Source organism: Vombatus ursinus, unplaced genomic scaffold (genome assembly GCF_900497805.2).
Source record: "Vombatus ursinus unplaced genomic scaffold, bare-nosed wombat genome assembly UNPS02007822.1, whole genome shotgun sequence".
NCBI classification, from domain to species: domain Eukaryota; kingdom Metazoa; phylum Chordata; class Mammalia; order Diprotodontia; family Vombatidae; genus Vombatus; species Vombatus ursinus.
Window position 1 is genome coordinate 1609915 of NW_020947600.1, and position 26325 is coordinate 1636239.

The 26325-nt window shown below is 40.1% G+C and overlaps 1 protein-coding gene across 1 annotated transcript in view; it reads left to right on the forward strand.

Moving 5' to 3' along the window:
- The window catches only part of LOC114033998 (rod cGMP-specific 3',5'-cyclic phosphodiesterase subunit beta), a 79234-nt gene that overhangs the window by 16186 nt on the left and 36723 nt on the right, over positions 1–26325 (forward strand). Inside the window, exons 2-6 of the mRNA XM_027849645.1 lie at positions 16742–16894; positions 22787–22876; positions 23681–23821; positions 23964–24038; positions 25057–25121. Coding sequence (XP_027705446.1) covers positions 16742–16894; positions 22787–22876; positions 23681–23821; positions 23964–24038; positions 25057–25121 — 524 coding nt within the window. The remainder of the gene's footprint in view (positions 1–16741; positions 16895–22786; positions 22877–23680; positions 23822–23963; positions 24039–25056; positions 25122–26325) is intronic.

Consider the following 26325-nt stretch of genomic DNA (forward strand, 5'->3'; position numbering starts at 1 on the left):
TCAAAGTCAGATTCAAACTCATGAAGATAAGTCTTCCTGATTCTAAGTCTAGTACTCTATCCACTGTACTACCTAGCTGCTCCCTCTATAGTATTTTCAATCTTGCAAAGCACTTTCCTCACACTCCTCAACTTGTGAGGAAGGTCATGTAAGTACCACCATTTTATGGGTGTGGCATCTGAGGCTCAGGGAGATTAAGTGATTTGCACAAGGCCTGATGGAAGTGAGTGAGTGCCAAAGCCAAGATTCCGACATAGTTCTCACTTGACTACAAGATCAGCCTTCAATGAATATTTGTTGAATCAAATTGAACTTCATTGTACCCCTCACTTCCCAACACAATGTTATCTTCTTGTCAGAGCTTAGCATCTCTTGGTAAAAGGAATGCGTGGTTGTGGAGTCAAAGGTAACTGAAGGGATGGTGATTCCCTGAGTAAGAATGAGAAACCTCAAAGGAAAACCGATTAAGGCAGGGGTTTCAAGATGGGGAACATATCTTGGGATATCTTGAGTTTGACATACTGGTGAGACTGCTGTTCATTCATTAACTCCTGTCTGACTCCTCATGACCCCATTTGGTGTTTCTTGGCAAAGATACTAACACAGCTTGCCATTTCCTTTTCCATCTCATTTTACAGATAAGGAACTAAGACGAAGAAGGTTCAGTGACTTGCCCAGGGTCACACAGCTAGTAAGAGATTGAGGCCAGATTTGAAATCAGGAAGATGAGTCTTCTTGATTCTAAGCCCAGCGCTCTATCCACTGTGCCACTCACCTAGTTGCCCAAAACTGGTGGGATATTCAGGTGGAAATGTCTCACAAGTGGTTGGGGGTACAATTCTGTATCTCAAGAAAGAGATGGGAAAGGGCAGCTACGTGGTGCAGTGGATAGAGCACTGGCCCTGAAGTCAGGAGGACTTGAGTTCAAATCCAGCCTCAGACCAAACACTTGACACTTACTAGCTATATGACCTTGGGCAAGTCACTTAAACCCGATTGCCCTAAAAGAAAGAAAGAAAGAGATGGGACTGGAAATACAGAAGATTTGGGAGTCAATTGAGTGGAGAAATATAATAATAATAATAATATTTATGTAGTACTTTAAGATTTACAAAGCACTTTACAAATAGTATCTCATTTGATCCTAACAACCTCCTAGAAGGTAGATGCTATTATTACACCTATCTTACAGATAAGGAAACTGAGGAACAGAAAGGTTAAGTGACTTGCTGAAGATCAAATAACTAATAAATGTCTGATACAGGATTACAACTCAGGTCTTCCTGATTCTATGTCCAGCACTCTATCCACTGAACCACCTAGCAGCCTAGATATGCGGTTGAAAGGATGAGTAAGTCCCATGAGCTAATGAGAGAAGCACGGGATTTGAGCTGGGTAGGGAATCCACAGAAATCAGGACAATTACAAGATAATAAATTAAAAGGAAGAGTTTACAATAAGTCTGGAAAAGTAAAATGGCACCAGATCATGGAAGGCCTTGAATGTCAAGCTAAGGAGTTTGTGTGGACAACAGGGAGCCTCTGCCAGATTTTGAGTAGGTGAGTGACCCGGTCAGACCTGTGCCTTAGATTATTTCTGCTGCTGTGTGAAGGATGGACCAGAGAGAGAGGAGACTGAAGGTAGAGAGATCAGATAGGAGGTTATCATAATAGCTTAAGCAAGAGGTACTGAGGTCCTAAACCAGGATGCTAGCCACAGGAGTAGAGACGAAGGTTAGTTCATGAGAAATATTGTGGAGGTGGCGCACACAGGACTTGGAACTGATTGGTTGTCGGGTTTGGGGGAGAAAGGAGAGTGAAAGACTGCTCAAAGGGATCAGGTCTAGGCGACTAGAAAGCTGGTGTGTCCTCAACAGAGGAAAAAAAATGGTTTGGGAACACAATTGGGGTAGGTGTGGTAGAGAATTTCATGAGGCTAGTTTGGTATATGCTGAACATCTAGGTGACACTTGGCATAGTACATAGATTGCTATATTTGGAGAACTGGATTCCGATCCTGCCTCATATACTTGCTAGCTGTGTGACTCTGGGTACCTCCTCCTCCTCATCATCATCATAGTAATAACAATAATAATAGCTAAATTTATACAGCCATTTACATAAATGGCCATTTACATAACCGCTTATATACACCAGGCAGTGCGCTTTCACAAATACCGTCTCATCTGATCCTCCGAACAACCCTGGGAGGTAGAGCCTATTATTATTCCCATTTTACAGATGAAGAAACTGAGACAAACAGCAGTGAAGTGACTTGCTCAGGATCACGTAGCTAGTAAGGGTCTGAGACTGGCTTTAAGCTCAGGTCTCCCCGACTCCAGGCTTGGCAATCCATCCACTGTACCATGATATACCCTTTCTGAGTCTCTCTGTCCCCATCTGTAAAATGGATAAAATAATAGCAACTCATGTGGTTCTTATAAGGTTCAAATAAGATAATATAGGTAAAAGGCTTTATAAACCTGAAAGTGTGATATTGTTGTTGTTGTTGTTATTAATCTAGAAAGTAGGTGGTAATTCAGGACCGGAACTCAGGAAATAGAAGGTCAGGATCAGAGATATAGAATGATCAACTCTACAAAAAAGAATGCATTTATTAAGCACCTACTATATGCCAGACGCTGGAGCTTATGTTCTACTGGGTAAAACAACATGAACATATAAAAGCATATTCCAAATGTACAAAGCAGAGACAAGATGATTTGGAAGGAGAGGGCAGCAGTAACTGGGAGGGCCAGAGAAAGTTTCATTTAGAAGGTGTCTCAAAATGACCTTAGGGCTCACCTAGTCTAGCCTCTTCATTTTACAGATGGAGAAACTGAGCTTCAGAGACTAAGCCGAGCTTACATATGTAGCACATGGCAGAGCTACTAGGATTTGAACTCTAGTCCTGTGTGTGTCTCAGCCTTGGGATTATATGGACTATAATAAACATCCATTTTTACCATTCTACTCTATAAGTGTGACTCATTTAGGCCTTTGAATGTGCCTAATCACTGGTCAAGGGGCCCTTCACATGAGCCCAGGACCTTTTTTCCTGTCACATTTATAATCTGCTATCATCATTAACCATTGGTTATCCCTCCAAAGTATATTTCAAGAAACCAACTCCATCAGAGTCCTCCTTGGCAACCAGCACCCCATTCACTCTTTTTTTGCTTATATTTTGGTCAAAGCTATGGACTGGCTCCTTTGTACCTTCTCCAATCCAATCAGTGTCTGGTTAGGACCATACTGGCAATGGTAAGTAGATAGATAAACAGACAGATAGATACAAATATATATATAGATAGATAGACAGACACAGAGACAGATATACAGACAAACAGAAATAGAGAGATAGAAAGGGACGTAGATAAACAGATGGATAGATAGATGAACAGATGGATATGGCTGGATTGACAGATGTTAGATAAGTAAAACAATATATATGAAGGTAGGGGTGTGTGTGTGTGTGTGTGTGTGTGTGTGTGTCTGTATAATATGATGTAATGTATAACAGAGGCGGCAGAGCTGCTCAATTCCTATTTTCTTCAATTTTCTCTGACAAGGAGAATAATCTCTAGACTGACAAGGATTGAATGAAAATAGCTAACAGGGAGCTGCAGCCCAAAGCTTTCTATTAGGGGCTGGAAACATTATCCTATACTGCAATGGAACTGCAATCTTCTCAACATCGGCATTCCCTCTAACTATGTAGATCACAACCTGCTCTCCTTGGGTGACTCTTGTCCTTGTCTTCCCATTAACCCTCCCTGTTAGATATGGGTAATAATGAGTTGTTAACCCATGAAATAAAGGTATTACAAAAAGGATGCTAAATACCATCCTTTCTATTTTGGAGGGCCATCCCTCAAAGGACAGCTCTCAGTATACAGAGTATACAGCCTTACTCTTTCCCTTCCACATAGGATCATTTACTCACAGAGTTGGAAGGGATCTTAGAAGTCATCTAGTAAAACACATACCTAAACAGAAATGTCTTCTGTGTCATCCACAGTAAATGCTTTTCTAGCCTCCTGAATATCCCTAATGATGGGAAACTCAGTACTGCCCATATTTTTTTGGACATTTCAAAATATTAGAAAATATTTCCTTGTACCTAACTGAAATCTTCCCCTCTATGATTTCCACCTATATTCCTAATTTTGCCTTCTCAGAACAAGCAGAACAGCTCTAAACTCTCTTCTTTGTTTCTTTTAAAGTATGTTATTTTTTTCAGTTACACATAAAAACAATTTTAAACATTCATTTTTATAAAATTTTGAGTTCCAAACTCTCTCTCCCTCTCTCATCATTGAGAAGGCAAGCAATTTGATATAGGTTATACATGTGCAGTCATGAAAAACATATTTACATGTTTGTTATGTTGTGAAAGAAAACACAGACCAAAAAAATAAAAAGAAAGTTTTTAAAAAGCATGCTTTGATCTGCATTCAGACTCCATCAGTTTTTTCCTCTGGAGTTAGATGGCATTTTTTATCATTAGTCCTTCGGAATTGTCTTGGATCATTGTATTGCTGAGAATAGCTAAGTCATTCACTAGTGATCATCATACAGTATTGCTATTACTGTGTACACTGTTCTGGTTCTGTTCACTTCACTTTGCATCAGTTCATGTAGCCTTTCCAGGATTTTTTAAAGCATCCTGCTCATCATTTCTTATAGTACAATAGTATTCCATTACAATTTTTTAAGCCATTCCGCAATGGATGGATATCCCCTCAATTTCCAATTCTTCTCCTTGACAAAAAGTTGCTATAAATATTTTTGTACATATATGTCCTTTTCCATTTTTTAAAAATTTCTTTGGGGCAGCTAGGTGGCACCGTGGATAGAGCACTGGCCCTAAAGTCAGGAGGACCTGAGTTCAAATCCTGACCTCAGACCAAACACTTGACACTTACTAGCTGTGTGACCCTGGGCAAGTCACTTAACACCAATTGCCTAAAAAAAATCTCTTTGGGATACAGACCTAGTAGTGGTATTGCTGGGTCAAAAAATATGCATAGTTTTATAGCCCTTTGGGCATAGTTCCAAATTGCTCTCTAGGATGGTTGGATCCATTCACAACTCCACCAACAGTGCTTTAGCGTTCCAGTTTTCCCAAATTCTCTCCAACATTTGTCATTTTCTTTTTTTTTTTTCATATTAGCTAATCTGATAGGGGTGAGGTAGTACCTCAGAATTGTTTTAATTTGCATTTCTCTAATTAATAGTGATTTAGAGCATTTTTATATGACAATAGATAACTTTGGTTTCTTCATCTGAAAACTACCTGTTCATATCCTTTGATCATTTTTCAATTGGGAAATGACATTTTTTAATTAATTTATTTTGAATTATCAACAATCACTTCCATAAGCTTCTGAGCTTCAAATTTTTCTCTCTCTCCCTCCCCACCTCCCTCTCCAAGACAGCACATAATCTGATATAGGCTATACATATACATTCCTATTAAACATATTTTCACATTAGTGATGTTGTAAGTAAGAATTAGAACCAATAGGAGGAACCACCAGAAAGAGGAAACAAAACGCAACAGAAGAAAAAAAATAGCAAACAGTATGCTTTAGTCTGCATTCAAACTCCATAGTTCTTTCTTCTTTGTGGATAGCATTGGGAAATGACATATTCTTATAAATTTGACTCTGTTCTCTCTATATATTTGAGAAATGAGGCCTTTATCAGATGAACTTGCTGTCAAATTTTTTCCATAGTTACTAACCATGTATTTCCCCTCCATCCTATTTCCCCTTATTTATCCTTCTCTCTCTCTCCTTTCCCTCCTCAAAATGTCTCTGCTCAAAAATGTTTTGCTTCTGACCACCACCTCCTCAATCTACCCTGCCTATTACCAGTTTTCTTCTTCTCTTATTCCCTTTCCTCCTACTTACCCTACTTATAGAGTAAGATAGATTTCTATACCCAGCTGAGTGTGTATGTTATTCCCTCTTTGAGCCAATTCCAATGAGAGTATGATTTAAGCATTGTTTGCCACCACCACTACCCCCACCTTTCCTCCACTGTAAAAGCTTTTTTGTGCCCTTTTATGTGAGGTAATTTACCTCATTCTACCCCTCCCTTTCCCCTTCTCCCAGTGCCTTCCTCTTTCTCACCCCTTAATTTTATTTTTATATATTCCAACATAGTCAACTCACACCCATGCCTTCTGTCTATGTACAACCCATCTAACTGCCCTAATGATGATGAAGTTCTTAGGAGTAAACCCTCTTCTACATGTCAGTTCCTTCAAATCCTTTTTTTTTTGGTTGTTTTTGTTTTTGTTGTTGTTTTTTTTTTCAAGTCTTTGAAAATAGCTATCACATCTTCTAAGTCTGCTCTTCTCTGGGCCAAACATCACCAGTTCCTTCACTTCAGCATGGCGTGGTCTTTTCACCCTACTTACATGATCCTAAGAATTTAGAGCTTAAAGGGATTTTGTAGGTCAAGTCCAAAGCCTTCATTTTATAGATGAGGAAACTACTGAAGCTCAAAGAAGTTGAATACTTTGCCTAAGGTCCTGTAAGCTCTAAGCCACCAAGCTGGAATGAGAACCCAGTTCCTTTGAGTATAATTTCACTTCTCACACCTACATGAATTGCCATAAGTAACTTTCCTCTGGACATGCTTCAGTATGTCAGTATCTATGAAATACAATGCTTCTGAGGAGCTTGGCTTCTTGCCAGAATGATGCAGGAGAGCCAGGATCTGGGGCTAAGAGATTTTCTTCTTACTTAGTTCCTTCTCTGATTCCTAGACCCCAATCTGAAGCTTGGAACCCTTTGAAATTCTTGGGGTCTGAATATTCTTAGCCCCTGAGTTCACAGAAACAATGGCTCTAACCACTAATTAACTGCCTGTTCCCTTTCTACTGATGTCATCATATCATGGTTGCTAGTTCTAGCACCTACACCCTCTCTCCCATCTACCCATAGTTGCTGTACCCTCTAGAACCCACTAATGCATAAACCAAGGTTTAGTCTCCTAAAGAACAGGTTCAGTAATAAGGTTTCAGGGAATTAGAAGCACAGATAAAAGAAAGCTGGAAGATAAAGGGTACTGACCACAGCCAAAATACTAGAAGGTGAGAAAGGGCTTGGTGCTGGAGAACAGATGATAAAATATAGCACCCTCCTCTCAATAGAGTTGGGGGATGGATGACAAGCAAGGACTGTTGCACATGCTGTCAGTCACAGTCATGGGACCAGGAGATTTGTTTCACTGTTTTCCCTTGTTAGGAAGGAGAGTTTGGAGGGAGGGGCAGGGGGAATGGAGTGTACACAAGCAAATGAGTGGTGTAAACAACAAAATGCCTCAATAAAGCTTTTGGGAAAAGATCAATGCAGCATCTTTGTGTCTGCAGAAAGAGAAGTAGTGGAAAGTGGTGCAAAGTAGCTAATACTTAGATTTCTACTAATGACCATCTCAAAAAAAAAAACCTGCGTAGGCCAGCTTCTGTTTCCATTAGGTCTTGGCAGGAATCTGCTAATTGCCCATCCAAGGCAGTCCATTAAGCTAGGTCGTATCAGGAGAAAAGACAAAAGCCCACCATAAATAAATAAAGCCTTCTTCAAGAGCTCCCAGTAATTGAGTACCCAGCTCAGCAAAAAGGTGTGGGAAGCAGGCACTTTGCCTCTGTAGTTGTCTATTAGGGTCAGCCAGAATAGCTACCAACAAGAATAGCAAAGAACCGACTTGAGGTTCTTATTTCCAGCACATATGGAAGAAAAGGAGAATTTCACAATGACCTGCAGAGAGAGTGCTGTGCTTGTATTTCTGCCAATGGCAGAGAACAGTTATGGATGTACGAAGTGCAGATTACTCAAAGAAGAGGAAGGAAGGACTCCCCATTTCCCAGTTTATTGGGAAAAATGAAGAGCTTCTGGAAAGAGTGGAAGAAATACTTCAAAGAGAAAACCAAAGTGGATAAGAAGGGGGCAAAGAGGAATCGTAACTGTGTCAGGAGGTTGGAGGACATGAAGATGAAGAACAAGGACTATGGGAGGACATAGCTAGAGCTATGATATAGCCCTGAGGGGCTTCTCATGGAATATCTCCCAAGGAGAAAGTAGTTTCTTGTGTTCTAAGCAATGGTGATGTGAATTCATAGATACCACTGGTGAAGAAATCAGCTCTCAGTTCATTAGCAAGCATTTATTAAGCACCAGATGTGTGCTGGACAGTGTACTAGGTGTCATGAATAAAAATACAAAAACAAAACAAAATAAAAACTGATACCCACTCCTAAGAACTTTACATTATTACCAGGAATGGTGGGAATGAGAAGAGATGAATAATGATGGCTGATAACTTCCTACTGGGGAGTACCAAAGTGATTTGACCTAAACAATCAATAGAGAGGTCTGATTTATTTCCAGAATATATGATACAGAGCCTCCTGAGGCATGTTAGATCTGAAATCCATTTAGCTCATTGCTGGTGATTCACATAAAGGAAAATGATACCAAAAGGAACTTGGATAATTATTGCAAGGGATTTTGAAGGCGTAGACAAAACAAAGAAACTAAAACCCCTGAAGATCTTGGGGACATAGGTTGCATTTTAACCACCATTTCCCTTTAAAGGTTAGGGGCTTCTGGAAGATATAGGTGTGGGAAGGGAATACCTGGTAAAAAGATGACTTTGGAGGACAGAATTTGGAATTCTGAACCAATGTTTAAAAAATAGAAACAATGGGCTCATGATCAACAATGGAATGCATCTAACAAGGGTTGATTATATATATATATATATATATATGTTATATATGCACACATATTTGTATAGAGTCTTTCAAAGCTGATTAGGAGAGCTTTAACTTGAAAATGGAATGGGAGGGAGAAGAGCCCTTATATGTCTGTTAAGCAGTACACCATAGAGAATAACAGGTGCAATATAGGAAGAAGGATATAAGCAAATAGGAGAGAAAATATGAGAACAAAACTAGCAATAAAACCCGTGGTCTTATATTATATAACTACATAAAAATGCACAATGTATGGGTGATGAGGTAAACAAGGATCCTAGTGCTAACAGGTAAATTCAGTCTTGGCAGAATGGGGCTTGCCTAGAATACAGCTATGGTAAAGTCTACCTCATTCAATAGGAAGAGAACATATGAAAATGACAAAGGAGTAGCACTGTGCATGGTTATATGAGGAAGCCCAGAAATCAGAGAGGGGTAGAGCATCTGGATGAGGATTAATGGAGGGAATAAAAGTGTCCTGGGAATATGCTGCCGCCTGCCTGGACGAGAGAAAATGGAAGGAGTGTTCAGGGAACAGATTGTAAACCTGGTGTGGAGGCATAATGTCATAGGAATGAGGGGATTTAACCATCCTGAGAGCTGTTGGAACGCACCCTCTGTCAAACACAGAACAGCTGAGAAATTCTTGTCTTAATAATAATTTCATTCTGCAAAAAGAAGAGAAAGCAAGGAGGGATACAGCTATTCTGGACCGGATTCCGACAAGGAGGGCTTGGGTGCTGCAATAGGAACAGTGGGAACGTCAGGATAGAATGAGTATCTGTGAGAGAGGGAGGAGTTAGACCAGGTCACAATACCAGGGCAACTCGCCCACAGTGATGCCTAGATGCGAGCAACCCCCTGATAGTCTGAGGCTTCCTGCAAGGAGTATGTGGTACTTTACCTAGCGGATTTTCCAAGTGTTGAGTAAACTGAAGCACATCAAACCTCATAGAATAGCTATGCGTGCTGTGGGGAATCGCTTCATTGAGGCAGCTAGGGGAAGTAATGGTTAGAGTGCTGGACTTTGAATCGGGAAGACCTGAATTCAAAACTAGCCTCAGATACTTACTAGCTAGTGAGTATGGGCAAGTCACTTAACTTTCCTCAATTTCCTCATCTGATTAAAAAAGAAAAAAAGTGGAAGGGGATAAGAATAGCACCTACCTCAGAGATTTGTTGTGAAGATCAAATGAAATAACACATTTAAAGAGCTTTACAAAGGCTATGTAAATGCTAGCTATTATTATCATTGGTCCAGATCAGAAAGAGTTCATCTTTATTCATAACACTGCTCCATCTTAGAATCTGTGATAGAAAAGAGGAGAACCAGAAGAGGTTTCATTTGTACTCAATATTTGGAGAGTGGGTTTCAAAGGGAGAGAAGATAGCTAGGATTTCATGATCTAAGTCAGCAGTTCTCAAACTTTTGGTCTCAGGATCCTTAGACTCAAAAAAATTATGGAGCATTCCCCAAAGAGCTTTTGTTTATGTGGATTACATCTATCAGTATTTAACACAATAGAAATGAAAATATCTTAGTGTTATTATGAAAATGGTTTTGACCTTATGGACCTCTTGAAAGTGTATCAGGGTCCCCTTGGGGTCTTCAGACCAAACTTTGTGAACTGATGGTCTTAGTAGACCCAAGAAAGTTCTCAAAAATGAAATTCTGACACAACCATAAATTCTAAAAGGATGAGTTGTCTAAAGAGACCAATGTGAAAGCACAGAAAACTTGTCAACCAACTTTGATTTTTAAAATACAAATATAGAAGATATAATAATAGCTATAACATTTACATAGTACTTTTACATTTGTAAAGCACTTATCATATCATTTGATTCCCACAATAATTCCCTAAGGTAAGTGCTATTATTATTCCTATCTTATTATCCTATCTTAAGAAACTAAGGCTTCAAGGTTAAGTGACTGGCCCAGGATGACATAGGCAATATGTATCAGACACAAGCCTTGAATCCAGGTCTTTATAAGAGTGGGAATTGTTTTTATTTTGCCTTTATTTGTATTCCCAGCATTTAGCATGGTGCCTGGCACATAGATGGCACTTAATAAATGCTTATTGACTTGACCTGACTTTACCCACTAGGCGGTGCTGCCTCTAACATGATCTCCAGGCACTTTAATAGAAGGATGGTATCCAGAACAAGAGAAATGAGAATCCTGCTGGTCTCATATTTGGAGAATTGTGTTTAGTTCTGAGTACCACATTTTAGAAGGATATTGATGAGCTAAAGAACCTTCAGATGATGGTAAAAGGCCTTGAGACTGTGCCTTAGCAGGCTCATCTGAAGGAACTGGAGGTGTTCAGCCTGGAGAGGAGGGGACATGTTAACTTTCTTCAAGTAATTGAAGAGCTATCATATGGAAGAAGAATTAGGGTTATTCTGTTTGGTCCTAGAGGGAAAAACCAAGAGCAATAGGTTTAAGTTGAAAAATGACAAATGATAATTGTAATAATAGTTCACGTTTACACAGTACTTTAAGGTTTACAAAACACTTTGCAAACATATGGTATATCCACATTATATATGTGTGTGTGCATTATATAATATTATATATTATTAATTATATTATATTACCTTAAAATGCTATTATATTAATGAATTATTACATATTATATAAAGTATATATTAAATATTAAATCATATTAAATCAATATATTATATAATATGTGATATTATATATGTATGTATGTTTATGTGTGTATGTGTATCTGTATGTCATTATATCCACATGACAACCCTGGGCAGTAGGTGATATTACTATCCCTATTTTATAGAAAAGGAAGCTGAGTCTGACAGAGGTTAAGCAATTTGCCCGGGGTCACATACCTAGGAAGTATCTGAGGTTGGATCTGAAGTCAGGTCTTCCTGACTTGACCAAATCCATCATTTTATTCACTATACCAGAAGTGTCAAAACACAGCCTACAACACTTTGGAGTGTGGCCAGAATCATTTAGAAATGTAATTGGAAAATATTTAGCAAAATAAATAAAAATACAATAAAACAGAAAAGGTTAATATGTGATTTTCTAGCTTAACATGCAGCCTGCTGGGATCCTTGGGTACAATTTAGTGGCCTCTATTGATGAGTCTAACACCTCTGCACTTTACAGCAAGAAAATATTCAAACAATTTTAGGAAGGAATGAGTACTAACATGGGGGGGGGGTCAGGAAAGGGTTAGAGTCAGAGGGGACATATGAACCAGCCTTAAGAGAACCAAAGGCAAAGAGAATGTATGCCTAGCATGCACATAGGACAGCCTGTGCAAAGGCATAGGAGATGGTGGGAGGGGAGGCACAGTGAAATACAGGGCTTTAAATGCAACACCGAATTTATTTTCCCTAGAAGCAATAGGAAACCATTGAAGATTTGTGAGTAGGAAGTGAGTGACCTGGTTGGACTTCTGTCCTAGGTAGCGGGTTCCCTCTCACTAGAGGGTTTTAAGGAAAAGCTGTGTGAGTGGTCTGGTATATTGGAGAGAAGAATCTTGCTAACGTGGGGGTTGAATTAGATTAGGGATTCTTAACCCCTTGGAGCCTATGGAGATTTCAGGGGGTCCACGAACTTGAACATGAAAACATCACATTTTAATTTTCACTAATCTCTTTATTTTGCATTTTTAAAAACTGTTATTCAGAGAAGGGGTCCCTCAATGCATCCTGGGCCATCTCTAGTCATCCCGATCTATATCTGGCCACTGGACTCAGATGGCTCCGGAGGAGAAAGTGAGGCTGGTGACTTTGCACAGCCCTCCCTCACTGTAATACAATTTACTTGCAAGTCATGGCATCATCTTCCTGATGTCATGGTCCTCTTCAAGAACAAAGGACAAATATCAAGCTGTAGGCTACAGCAGATTGCCAAAGAGATCCATGACATAGCACTCCCCCCTCTGAAAAAAAAAGATGAGGTACTTCTGGAGTAGATGGCCTCTAATGTCTAATGCAGACATTCTGTGATTCTGAAAGTGTAGAGGAAGGGGAAAAGAGGAAAAAGTGAGATATAGTGAAATGAGCACTAGATTTGGAGCCTGAGGACCTGGATTCAAATCCTGCCTCTGGTGTTTCCTGCCCCTGTGACCTTAGTCACTCTTCTTTCTCTAGGCTTCATGTTCCTCATCTCATTTGGATTAAATAATTTCTGAGATTCTTTTCATGTCTTTGAGAAATTAACAATGAAGACATCTTTATATATGTGTGTGTATGTGTATGTGTATACATATGTATATATGTGTATGTAGTATGTGCATACACACACTATATATGTATGTGTATGTATATGTATATGTACATGTACATGTATGTGTATATGTATGTATGTAAGGAGAGAGAGAGAGAGAGAGAAGAATAGAAGGAAGGCCAGAAAGAAAGCCCAATAAGTAGCTTTGAAAGCTACAGGTTGATTTTATTCTATTATTTATTCTATTATGTTACACTTAAAATATATAATAGATATCTGAAGTTTCATTCTCTTTTTCTGTCCTACTATGTGTATGCAAATATTCACTCTTTTTTGTTGTCTGTTAAGTTCAGAATAAAAATTAAAATGTATTAAAAAGGAATGAACAGTGAAGGGTTGGTTTATAGAGTCCTCTTGAGCTGAGAGCCACAGTCGAGAGAGACACACAGTCTTGTTAGATTGTGAGCTCCTTGAGAGCAGGGACTGGATTTTGCTCTCCTTTGTACCCTTAGTACTTAGGTACTGACACATACTTAATAAGTGGTAGGCTGGGCTTTAGTGCACTCTTTTTCAGTGCCTAGCACATTTCCAGTCCCTAACAAAAGGCCTTGAATTGAGTGGGGAATGATTCTGTCTTTAGGTACCCAGATATCTGGTCTGAGGATTTTGACAGCTATAAGGCAAATGGTGGAAAAAACACTGAATTTCACGTCAGAGGACCCAGGTTCAAACCTTGGTTCACTTCTCCCTACCTGGTTGACTTTGGATAACTTACTTAACTTTCCCAAATCTGTTTCTTCATTTGTCAAAGGAGGGACCTAGTCTGTTCTAAATACTATGTTATCATAATACCAACTTATTAAAAAAAATGTCTCTGAAGCCAAGCAAATGCAATATATCAAGAAGCTATGCCCCATTACCCAGAAAAATTCAATTTAACAGAGTTCACCTCTAAAGCTCATAAATGATATCCCTTTCTTCTCATAATATCTCTCCTAAAATGTGACTCATAAAATGTATCCAGTACTTAGAATGTAGTCTAACCAGAACATTGGATTGTAGGCCTACCATCTTCCTCATTCTGGACATTGCCTCTCAAAAGTCTAAGTTACATTTTAAGCTTGGAGTCCACTTAAAACTTCAAGTATGTTTCTCATGAAAAGGTCTAAACCCACCTTCCCCATTTTGTATCTTTTTTTTAGCGAGACAGTGCATTAATTATCATTTAATTTAATATCATTTTTAGAAGATTTGACTTTATATTCAAACCGATTGGGATCTTACTAAATCATGATGTTCTCATCCAACACATTAGCTATCTCTACCATCTTCATGCCTTCTGCAAATTTAATAAGCATGCCTTCTATAATTTCATTCAAATCACAGATAAAAATGTTATCTTGATTTTCAATTCTCTGGTAACCATTTTTGCTCTTTTCTCTTTGATTTGAGGAGCATGCCTATTGATAGGGAAAACAGAGGCAAGACAAAAGTTTAAAAGTTCTACCTTCTTCATTGTCAAGTATAATCATCTCATTGACCCTGAGTAGTAGTGTTAGGACGATACTCCAAAGAGATCAAATGAAGAGGAAAAGGACTCATGTGGACATAAATATTTATAGCAGCTCAAAAAGACTGGAAGTTAATGGAGTACCTACCAATTGGGAAACTGCTGAACAAATTTTAATATATGAGTATAATGAAATACTACTGTGCCATAAGAAATGAAAAAAGAGAAACCAGGTTTCAGGGAAACCTGGGAAGACTTGTATGAATTGATGCAGAGTAATGTGAAACAGATACAGAATAGTTTACACAATAATAATAAAGCTGTAAAAACAAACAACTTCGAAAGACTTAGGAACTCTTATCAATGCAATGTCCATCTATGAATCCAAGAAACTGATGATGAAGCATGCTACCCACAGAGAGGTGATAGACTCAAAATGCAGAACGAGACATATTTTTGGAAATGGCCAGAGTGGAATTTGTTTTGTTCAACCCTACACCTTTGTTACAAGAGTTTTACTTCTATTATTTTTTTCAGTTTAAGGAAGAAGGTTGGAGGGAGAGAAAATAAATGCTTGTTAATTACAAATATAGAAACGTTTTTAAAATCACCTTATTGCTAAGTAAACTGGGTATCCGCATTGGTCTGAATTATCTGTGAGAGCATCACTACAATTGTGTTCTCTCAAGCTCCCCATCCCTCTTGAATCAACTTTCCTCTTAGAGTCTGAAGCCATGGGATACTATTCATCATATGTACCTCTGAAGCCTGTGAACTCCACTCATGAAAAGTCGAGGGTTTGGGTCAGATTATACCCAGCTTTCCTCTCCTCTAAAAATTGGAGTGGTCGCTATTTCCCAAGGTTCTGGTCATTTCCACTTCAGTCCCTTCTTGTTGGTCGCTATCATGTTCAGAATTACAATCCTCTTCATTTCTTCCTCACCTTTGGAAGACAGCAACCTTTGGAAGATTAAGGAAAGTCACGAATTTGTCAGCTGCTCTGTTTTGGGCAGAGTTCCAACAGATAGTTGAATTCCCTCATTGCAATTATGTCATGTCTCTGTGCCTGCTTTGTGTCAGAAACTCATCTTTCATTTCCTCCGTTTGATCCACTTATCTGTAGTATACTCTCACCAAAGCAGCTCTGCTGTTTCTCCTCCTTTTTATTTTCATTCAAGTGTTTTCCATCATACTGCCTGCAAAATGGAATTTTTATATTTTTATAACATATATTGAGTGTTGCCATGACCACAATGAGGGAGAACTCTCTGTAGCAAAACACTGAAGACTGGCCTTTCTTTCCCAGGGCCCATCCTTCAAAGGGGAGATTTCTATATAGGAGAATAGACAGAAGAGTCTCTTTCTCCCAAAGCCTATTCATCAAAGGAGGGCTCTCTGTGGAGGAGGATGCTGACATCCTTTTTTAGAGTCCACCCAACAGAAGAGATCTTTCTTTGGAAAGGATAATATAGACCAGCTTCTCTCTGTGTTCCCGGGCAATCCTCAGAGCAGAGTTCTGTGTGTAGGGAAATAGAATAGCCTCCCTCCGTCTCTCAGAAAAAGAGCTCTCTGGGCTAGCTAATTTTATAACACCAGATGACGAGGATGTCCCATCTCAGGGCCTGTTCTTCTCCTCTTCACTGTGAAACCTGCCCTTCCCAGTATCTTGTTCTGATCAACCTTAGGACTTAACTAGAAGAAGCTGAAATTATCCTCCATCCCCGAGAGTCTCACCGTTGAAGTGCTTTGCCTCTCTGGTTCCACCACGTTACTGGCTCTCTCCAATGGACATGTGCTTTATCACTAAATCCAAACACATGTACTTTGTGCTTGGAGTCAGGGGGCAGTTTAGAATGAGCAATGTCAGGGTCTGTAGTTAAATATCAGTATGAACACACGGTCATTCATGGGTGAATCCAGGGTCAGTTTGTATATATTTTCAGTCTGTTTCCAGAATCAGGGGCCTGTGTATATGTGTGTGTGTGTGTGTGTGTGTATGTGCGTGTATGTGTGTTTCGTGTGAGTGAGGAGTAGAGTGAATCCAAATAGCCTGTGTAGGAATGGAACCTGTGATGGTAACATTGTTGGGTTGGTTCCATTCACCCCATTAGGCTCATATTTTCATTCCAAGGCAAGCTGACAGCAGACTGGATAGATCTTAAAAAAATCATAGCTTTACAGGACTTTATCCAAGATAATATTTTAAAAGAACCTGTGAATTTTGTTTAATTTTCCATTTCTTTCTTGTCCAGTGCCCCCACTTCAGCCCATTTGCAGATGAGCTTACTGAGTATGTGACCAAGAACATACTTGCCACACCCATCATGAATGGCAAAGATGTCGTTGCTGTAATCATGGCCATAAATAAAACCAATGGCCCATTTTTCACCAGTGAAGATCAAGATGTAAGTGTTGGACAAACACATTATGTGTACATATGTCTCTGTGTGTTTGTTTATCTCTATATGCATACATGTATGTATTGGTGTACTATATGTCTCCTTTTCTCTGTGTACATACCCATATACATGTCTGTATATATATATATGTATGTGTACATGTCTCTATGGTTTTTGTGTGCATGCATGTACACACCTCTGTATGTCTGTCTACACATGTCTTTGTGCATTTCTATACATTTGCACAACTCTGCTTACCCTCGTGTCCCAGTGCTGATGCCTATGTCTACACATGCATTAATGCAGCCCATTTACACTACTTTCTCTTAATCCTTGTTGATTATTCTCCCAGTTTTTCTAGTGATTTTATTTACTGGTTTGTGGTATTCCATTCTCTTTCATTATCTTCAGGAACTATAATATTCTTGTTGGTAATTGCCCCTACTTCATAGCAACCCAATTTTACAATTCCTCAGTCTCAAATGTGATGATTTCCTTCTCTATGACAATTTGGTAACTTACCATCATGGTCACAACTTTGACTTCCCCATCTCTTGGCATTTCACCACTTCCAAAATTCTGAACATTCATGAGATTGTAGCTTTAGAGCTAAGAAGGGACCTTAGATGTCATCCAGTTCAACTCTTTCATTTAACAGATGGAGAAACTGAGGTGCAGAGAAGTGAAGAGATTCACTTCATGTTCAAGGTCATACAGGTAATTAGTGGCAGGGCTGGGATTTGATCCTGTCTTCTGACTCTAAATTCAATGTGCTTTTCAGATACCACATTGAAATTCTATTCTCTGGCCACACCCTTCTATCCTTCTACTTCTCTCACTCACATTAAACTCAACTTTTGCCTTTATCTGACATTTGGTCCGGTCCCTTAATTCCTCCCTCTGTCCCAGTCTCCATACTCTTCCTTCCCTTGCCTCATTAATCATCCACCCCCATGGTTTATCACTCTAATTTCTCACTAACTAATAATCTAAAAAATCTCTTGCTCTCCTGACTGTGCCTTTCCTCAACTCTGACTCCTGGGTAATTCCACTGGTTTTTTCATTCCTATTCCAAGGCTGCTAAGTGTCACTAGAGAAAAACCATAGAATTAAGCTAACTTTGCCCACTACTAATCATTTGCCTTCATGCAGCTCAACATTCCTACTCTGATCACAGGGATCCCCTATGTCATTCCATTCCTAACTTCTTTCTTCTCTCACCCAACTTCTCCCTTGTATTCCATAATTTTAGATGACCTCCCCTTCTATTTAACTGAAAAGACAGGCCATCTGACTTGAGCTCCCTCAACCCTTCATACATTCATCAAAATGCCTCAGAAGCATTACTGTTAGGTTTTCTGGGACTCCATTGACCAGTCATTCTCCTTGGGCAACTCAAACCTGAAGATGAGCCCAGCTGTGCCCATGATTTAAATACACTGTACTAGACAGAATTGGTTGCAACAGCTCTCATCATTGTTCACTCTACTGATAAACATTGTTGAGGAATATTAGCAAACAGGTCCCAATCACTTCCCTCCCCATTCCCCCATGAACACTCCCACATCAAGGGGAAGAAGCTCGATAGAAAGCCTTTTGGTGCCAAGTTCCCAGCCTCTGCTCTCCCATTGCATATTCACCTAGAACACGCCTTTCCTGAAGTTTTTGCTTTACCTACTACGCGTACTCGGCTTTCATGCAATACCATGTGTAGGGGTTTGGGAGAGGGGCACCAGTCACTCTCACTCTTCTTTATAAGCGAATATCCAGACCACACATTCACCGCAACTTCTGTCTTTCCTTCCAGCTTACAATCACTACAATACCATATATTTTTAATGGCCCTGAATAAAATAAAATCTGTAGGATTACAATTGTAGTGAAATGCATAGCTATGAAAAAAAATTTAAACAATTTCATGGAACCCAGGTTAAGAACCTTTGTTCCTTGGGGCAGCTGGGTGGTGCAGTGGATACAGCTCTGGCTTTAGACTAAGGAGGACCTGAGTTCAAATCCGACCTCAGACACTTGACACTTACTAGCTGCGTGAACTTGGGCAAGTCACTTAACCCTGATTGCCTAAGCAAAAAACAAACGAACAACAACAACAACAAAAAACAACCTTTTCTCCAACGATTGTAATTAGTTGTTATCCTTTGAATCTTTGCCTAAATGGGAAATGGGTAGGAAACATTTCCATGCACATGGAAACATGTGAGCCTTTTCCTCTCTCTGTTCAGAGGCATCTCAATCTCCTAAAAATCCCCCTCTTTATCCTCCTCTCTGTTCACAGAAAAATAAGCATTCTTTTCTATTTTCTACCTATATCTTTCTAGCTTATTTGGATACCAGATTTGTGAACGTTGCTTGCACCCAATGCTCCCATCTTTTCTCCTAAGACTCTGACCATGTGGGTTGTACCTTCACAATATCACCAAATGTGTTCTCTGAAACTGTCAGTCAATAAGCTCCTAACTGCCAAATTCAATAGTCTTTAAAAAAAAGAATCTTACCTCCCCTTAGCCTCTGCAACTTTTGACAGTAGAGGAAAACCCTTGGATATACTCTATGTCCTGGGCTTCAGAGATGCTGCAATCTCCTTTCTAATTCCTGTAACCACTTTTTCTGTGTCCTATACTGATTCTTCATTGTCTCCCTGCTCCCTTTATATGGGTGTTCCCCAAGGAGACTGTCCTTGGCCATCTTCTCTTCTTTCTGTACACTCTCTCCCTTTGCAATGTTACTACTGCCTGTATGAAAATGATTCCCAAATTTATATCTCTAACCTTGACCTCTCCTCTGAGCTCCAGATCTGCAACTTGAGAGGCAGTATAGTGTAATGGACAGAGGACTGAACTTACAGTCAGAAAACTCTGAGCTCAAAACCTGCTTCAGACATTACTAGTTGTGTGACGCTGGGCTAATTAGGCACTTGACCTCTCTGGACCTCAGTTTCTCTATTTGTAAGATGAGGGAGTTGGACTTGATGATCTCTAAGATCCCCACCAGTTCTAAATCTATGATCTAAAGAATTTCGACTGTCTCTACGGTGATTGGTGATGTCCCATCAACACCTTGAATCCAACAAGTCCAAAACTGAGCTCATGATCTTTCCCCCTAAACCTGCCCTTCTGCCTTCTCTCTTTCTGTCTCTTATACCACCATTCATCCAGTGTCCTATGTTTGAAACCCTGAGATTATCTTTGACCCTTCTGTCTCCCTTGCCTCTCTTATAATAAGTTGCCAAGTCCTGTTGATTCCATTTCTCACATGCTTCTTCCCCCTACCCCCCACCATATGCACATTGATTTCCCTTTGCTACTACCCTAGGAGAGCATTCTCAAGTCACTACACAGCTCTAGGTTGTTCTCTTAATACTCTTCTCCAGCCATTCTATAGTTTAATCCAACTGAATAACTCACTGCCTTCCAGATATGGCTCACATTCTCCTACCTGTTCCTTTGTTTTCACTCTTCCCTCTGCTTGGAATGGACTCCTTTCCCCCTTTTCCCTATCAAGTTTCTGTCCATCCTTGAAAATCCTGTTCAAATGCCACATTCTCATATAGTCTTCCCTGATCTCCTGGGACTTGTCTGTAATGACATGCCTTCCCCCTTGAATCTCACATGCTTTTTTTTTTTAAACTTTCCCAGTGAACTTATTATATAAGATTTAGTGCAGTAGCCCTCTGCACTTACATTTGGTCTTATGACTAGACCATCATTTCCATGAAAGCAGAGACTGTGTCTTATCTCAGCTTCATATTCCCAGCAGGCGCTTAATATAGATTCTCTACATATTGAATGAATGATGAGATGGATGGAATGGATGATCCCTCTGGGTATATTGATATGCATGGACTGCACCTATGTCTGTCTGTACTTTTCTTTTTCTGTATCTTTGTGTGTATGTATATATATACATACATACACATATGTACATACATAGATGTGTGTGCGTATACATATATTTGTGTTTGCATGTATGTATATATGTGGATAGATAGAAATGCATATGTGTGTGCCTATATAAGGTAGCAAAAAGGGTTGATAGGCATCAAAAGCAAGCCCTTGTCTTGGAGTCACACAACCTAGGATAAGTCCTGGCTCTTCCACTTACTATTTGAGTGACCCTGGACAAGTCACTTTGACTCAGTTTCCTAATCTATAAAATGGGGATAATAATCTCTTGCCCAGCTCAAGGAGGGTTGTAGCAAAGATCAAATGAGCTCATTGTATGTGAAAATGCTTTGAAAACTGTAATGCACTGCCTAGATGTGAGGACTTATTATTTTCTGTGCATCTCCAAACAAATCTGTATATTTCCATGTATCCCAAAGACATAAGTCTTTGCATCTGAGCTGTGTGGTGAATTCTCCACTCAGTAACGTTTTCCTCCCAGTCCCATATTCCCAGCTAATCCGAGCTGTCACGGTGAGAAGGATTACTTGCTACAGTTACAGAATCCAGGCCATCCCTAGGGACAAAAATATTCCCCATAGTCCCAGATCCCAGGGTGACCTTGAAACCAAGACTGCTAACTCCTCCCCAGTATTTTTCTATATGTAATGAAGAGATGTAGAAGAATTTTGTCATGTAGAATACATACTTTGTTTAATTCTTAGGGCATAAAACTAGGAGCAACAGATGGGAGATGTGGGGAGGCAGATTTCAGCTCAATGTAAGGAAAAACTTTTCTTCACAATTAGAGCTCCTCAGAAGTGTATACCTGCCTCAGGAGGTAGTAGCCTCCCCATACTGGATGTCCACTTCTAGGATTTAGAGCTGAAAAGGGTACTAAAGATCATTAGCTCCCTCATTTGATAGATGAGGAAACAGGCTCAAAGATGAATTGCTGAGGTCACTTAAGTAGAAAATAGCAGACCTAGGAATTAAACTAGTGTCCTTGGACTCCAAATCCAATGGGCTTTCCACTATAACACATAGTACTGGGCAATCATGTGGTTCTCCTTTCAACACTAAGATTCTATCAGTCTAAGAAAGACTGTTATCACAATGAGCAAAAAAAAAAATCCCTTTTTGACATCAAATAGATCTTATAAGTAAGGGTGGGGTTGAAACCACCTTACCCCATTTTAGCTCTAATACCTTAACTATTGTTGTTCAGTCATTTCAGTTGTGTCTGACTTTTCATGACCCCATTTGGGGTTTTCTTGGCAAAGATAACTAGAGTGGTTTGCCATTTCCTTCTGTAGCTCATTTTACAGAGGAGGAAACTAAGGCAAATAGGGTTAAGTGACTTGCCCAGGTTCCCACAGCTAGTAAGAGTCTGAGGTAAGATTTGAACTCAGGAAGATGAGTCTTCTTGACTCCAGGGCACTCTACCCTCTGTGCCACCTATCTGTGTGGACCTTAAGGACTATTATGTTGCCCCCAGACAGTAAATCAGCTAATCATTGTGAGAGAGTATTAGAAAAGTAAACAATGGGAACTCAGGAACATAAAGATAACATTTTCCTTACTAAACATCCTGCATTGTGTGCATGTGTTGGATTTTTTTTTTAAGGCCAACCAAGAACTCATAAGGGCTTACTGAACCATGAGATATTGTTCATATATGAATTTAATCTGATCCCTGTAAGTTAAATGACACGTGTAAAATCTCATCTTCCTTTGGGGTAAGTATAATAGCTTTTTACAAAATGATCTATAGGGGCAGCTAGGTGGCGCAGTGGATAGAGCACTGGCCCCAAAGTCAGGAAGACCTGAGTTCAAATCCAGCCTCAGACCAAACAGTTGACACTTACTAGCTGTGTGACCCCGGGCAAGTCACTAAACCCCAATTGCCTAAAAGTAAAAAAAAATAATAATAATAATCTATAAAGATCTAGTGAAATATCTTTTGTAACTTTCAAATTTTAAAAAATCATTCTTTCAGGTTTTCTTGAAGTATCTGAATTTTGCCACCTTAAACCTCAAAATCTATCATTTGAGCTATCTGCACAACTGTGAGACTCGAAGAGGCCAGGTAATGAAATGATTGCGAGGACTCCGATCCCACCCACCCCCTCACCTTCCTGCAGCGAACCCAGGAGAGGGAACAGTTCCTTCCTTCAATCAAAGAGAGTATTCTTTCTCTGCCCCTGTCCCACTCCCTCTCCTCTCCTCTCTAGATCTCTCTGTGTCTCTCTGTTTCTCTCTGTCCCTGTCTCTGTCTCCCTCTCCCTTTTACCTGCAGGACCCTCCTCCAGTCCTGCTCTCCCACCTTTCCCATGGGGGAAGGGGAAGCATTTTATCAATCCATCCAGGTGTGTTGGCCTTTTAGAGAAGATTGAACCCAATGGGGTAAAGTTCTCTTGTTGAAGGATCAGGTCCCATCCTTGGCTGGCCAAGATTGAGAGGAGAGAAAAAGAAAAATTCAATTGAGAGGAGAGAAAAAGAAAAATTCAAGATGCAGAGGGGTTTGAATATGCCCTTTATATCCCACGTTGAGTGGAAACTCACTGAGAGCAGGGTCTGAATCCTCTTCTCTCTTTCCCGGGTTCTGAGCTCTCCATGGGTCCAGCCTGGTTCTGTTGCCTGTTCATTTTTCTCAGTTTGCAACCCCATGAAAGGCTGGGCCCACAGAGATGCTCTGTGAAGGTGGTCTGGATCATTCAATTCATTTCCCAGCATGAGTCCCTTTTCTTCTTTGCTTTGGAAACATTTCTCATTATTTCCCATCTTCCCTCTCCCACCACCAGCCCTGCCCCATGATCAGGTAGCTATACCTAACAGAAGTGTGGGTGGCTGAGGGCATCATGGGGCACAACTAGGGTGTTTTTGTCCTCAGGTACTGCTTTGGTCTGCCAATAAGGTGTTTGAGGAGCTTACAGATATCGAGAGACAATTCCACAAGGCCTTCTACACAGTTCGAGCCTACCTAAACTGTGACCGCTACTCTGTGGGCCTCCTGGATATGACTAAGGAGAAGGTGAGTCACATAGGGACTGAGAGTTCTGTGACTTCCTCCAGAGCTAAGCACATGTCCCCTACTGTCTCAGAGTCAGACTCTTTCTAAATCCCTCACATAAGTCTGTCCAGTATTAACTACAACTCCTTCCTCTCCCCCATAGGAATTCTTTGATGTGTGGCCAGTGCTTATGGGAGAAGCTCAACCGTACTCAGGCCCCCGAACTCCTGATGGTAGAGTGAGTTACTGAGGTGTCTCTAATGGGAATCATTGGTAACTCTGGTCTCCTTTAGGCTTAGGAAAACTCTTTGTGAGGGAAGGGGGAGAAAGAGTAGACCCAGCCAAGGGTAGAGGCTGAGAGAGGTGACCCTCACCCTATGGGATCATAGTAGGCCTAAGGCTGGGCCTGATGGTACAGCTCAGCTATGTTGATGTTCACAATTTTGAGAGTGAAGGTACACGTGTAGGTGACTGGATTTGCATGGCTGGGTATGTCAGAGTAGGGGTGTACATGTGTGAGAGGGTTTTTAGGTGGCTGAGCATATGTGTATATGCACTTCTGTGTCTCCTTGTGATTATAAGTATATATGGGTGGTTATGAATCTGAATAGATATATGTGTGCAGCCATGTGACTATAAGAATATTGCACATGGCAAAGTATATCAGAGTATGTGTGCACATTTATGTCGGAGAGGGAGGCTGGATGTGTGGGATACACACACATATGTCCACAGATATGCACAGATATAGATATAGATATAGATATACATATCTATTTGCATCTGCATATATTTGTGTGTCTCCATATATGTGTGTGTATATACATATATATACATATATACATATATATGTATGTATATATATATATATATGAATGTGACTGGGTATATGAGCACATGTATGTTTGTAACAGAAAGGTATAACAGGAAGATCATTGAATTTGGAGTCCAAGGACCTGAGTTAGAGTTCCACCTCAACTACTTACCCCTTGTATGAGCTTAGCCAAGTGACTTCCCCTTCTGGGCCTTGGTGCCTGCCCCTGTAAAATGAGAGGACTGGTCTAAATGACCTCTACAATTCCTTACAGTTCTGTGATCCTCTGGGGGTGTGTGAGTGTTTGTGCATGGGTGCTTGACTTCTCTTAGGGCTGTGATCTCAAGATAGATTTACAACAGCCTTTATCACTCAGTGGGGCCCAGTAAAGAGCAGGACTTTGGAAAAACCAGTAACAATTTGGTGTCTCTTTTTTTTAAAGGAAATCCAGTTTTACAAAGTAATTGACTATATCCTCCATGGCAAAGAAGATATTAAAGTCATTCCGTAAGTGAGCGGGCCCCTAAGGAAGTTGTTAGAGGTACAAATGAAGGGGAAATACCACGTAACATAATATAATTTGGTATAACAGCATGGCACCCAGAAACACAGTGAAATAGTATAATATACTGTAACAGAATGCCTTGCACATTCTAGGCACTTGGTAAATGTTTGTTTGTTTGTATTAATTGAATCCTATTGAACTGACAGGTAACGATGTGACACAAGTAAATACAATGGGAGGCAGATGGTTTTGCTCAGAAAAGGTCTTTGAAGACCCTTTCCTATGGATTCATACACACACACACACACACACACACACACACACACACACACACACACACTACCTTGACTAGCCAAGAACCTGTTGATGAAGAAACTGCAGGGAACATTTGAAGTGATGAAAAGAGAGCAGGGGTACCCTCCTGATTCTTGACCCCATAGGTCAAGAATATCTCTGGATTTCCCCTAATTCTCCTCAGTGGCCCTTTAGAAATTTGCCATTCAGGACCAGAGCTCAGTAAAATAGAAAGTGTCCCAGAAAGGGAATGAGACCTGGGCTACTGCTAGCCCTCTCACTCATGACTTGTGTGACTTAAGCATCTACTTTGTGCAAGGCACTTAGGGGCATAAGATAGATAATGGAATTCAATTTTTCAAGAAGCTTACAATCTAACAAGATAGAAAGACAAATATGCAAGTAACTATAATACAAGAAAATGTGGTAAGAGCAAACGATACGGTCCTAACAAAATGCTAGAAGGAAATTGAGGAGGGAGAAATAATTTTGAACTTTGAGGGAAGGGCAACAATATCAAGCATGTGGGAGAATAAGAAGTCAGCAAAAAATTCAGAGGAGGAAGAGCCAGGAAAGTAGAACTCTATGAGTTCATGGAAGCCAAGGGCAGAGATGGTGTCAAGAAATAAAGGGCAGTCAGCAGTATCAGATGCCACAGAGTGGTCGAGAAGAATGGGGACAGAAAGAAATCTATTGAAGCTGGTGTTACAGACATCACTGGGGACCTTGGTGAGAACAATTTCAGTAAAGGGATGAGAATGGAAGGCAAGCCATGAAGGTTAAGAATTGAATAGATAATGAAGAAGTGGAGGTAATGAGTTTGGATAGATGGATGGATAGACAATTTGTGGAGAGAGAGAGAGAGAGAGAGAGAGAGAGAGAGAGAGAGAGAGAGAGAGAGAGAGAGAGAGA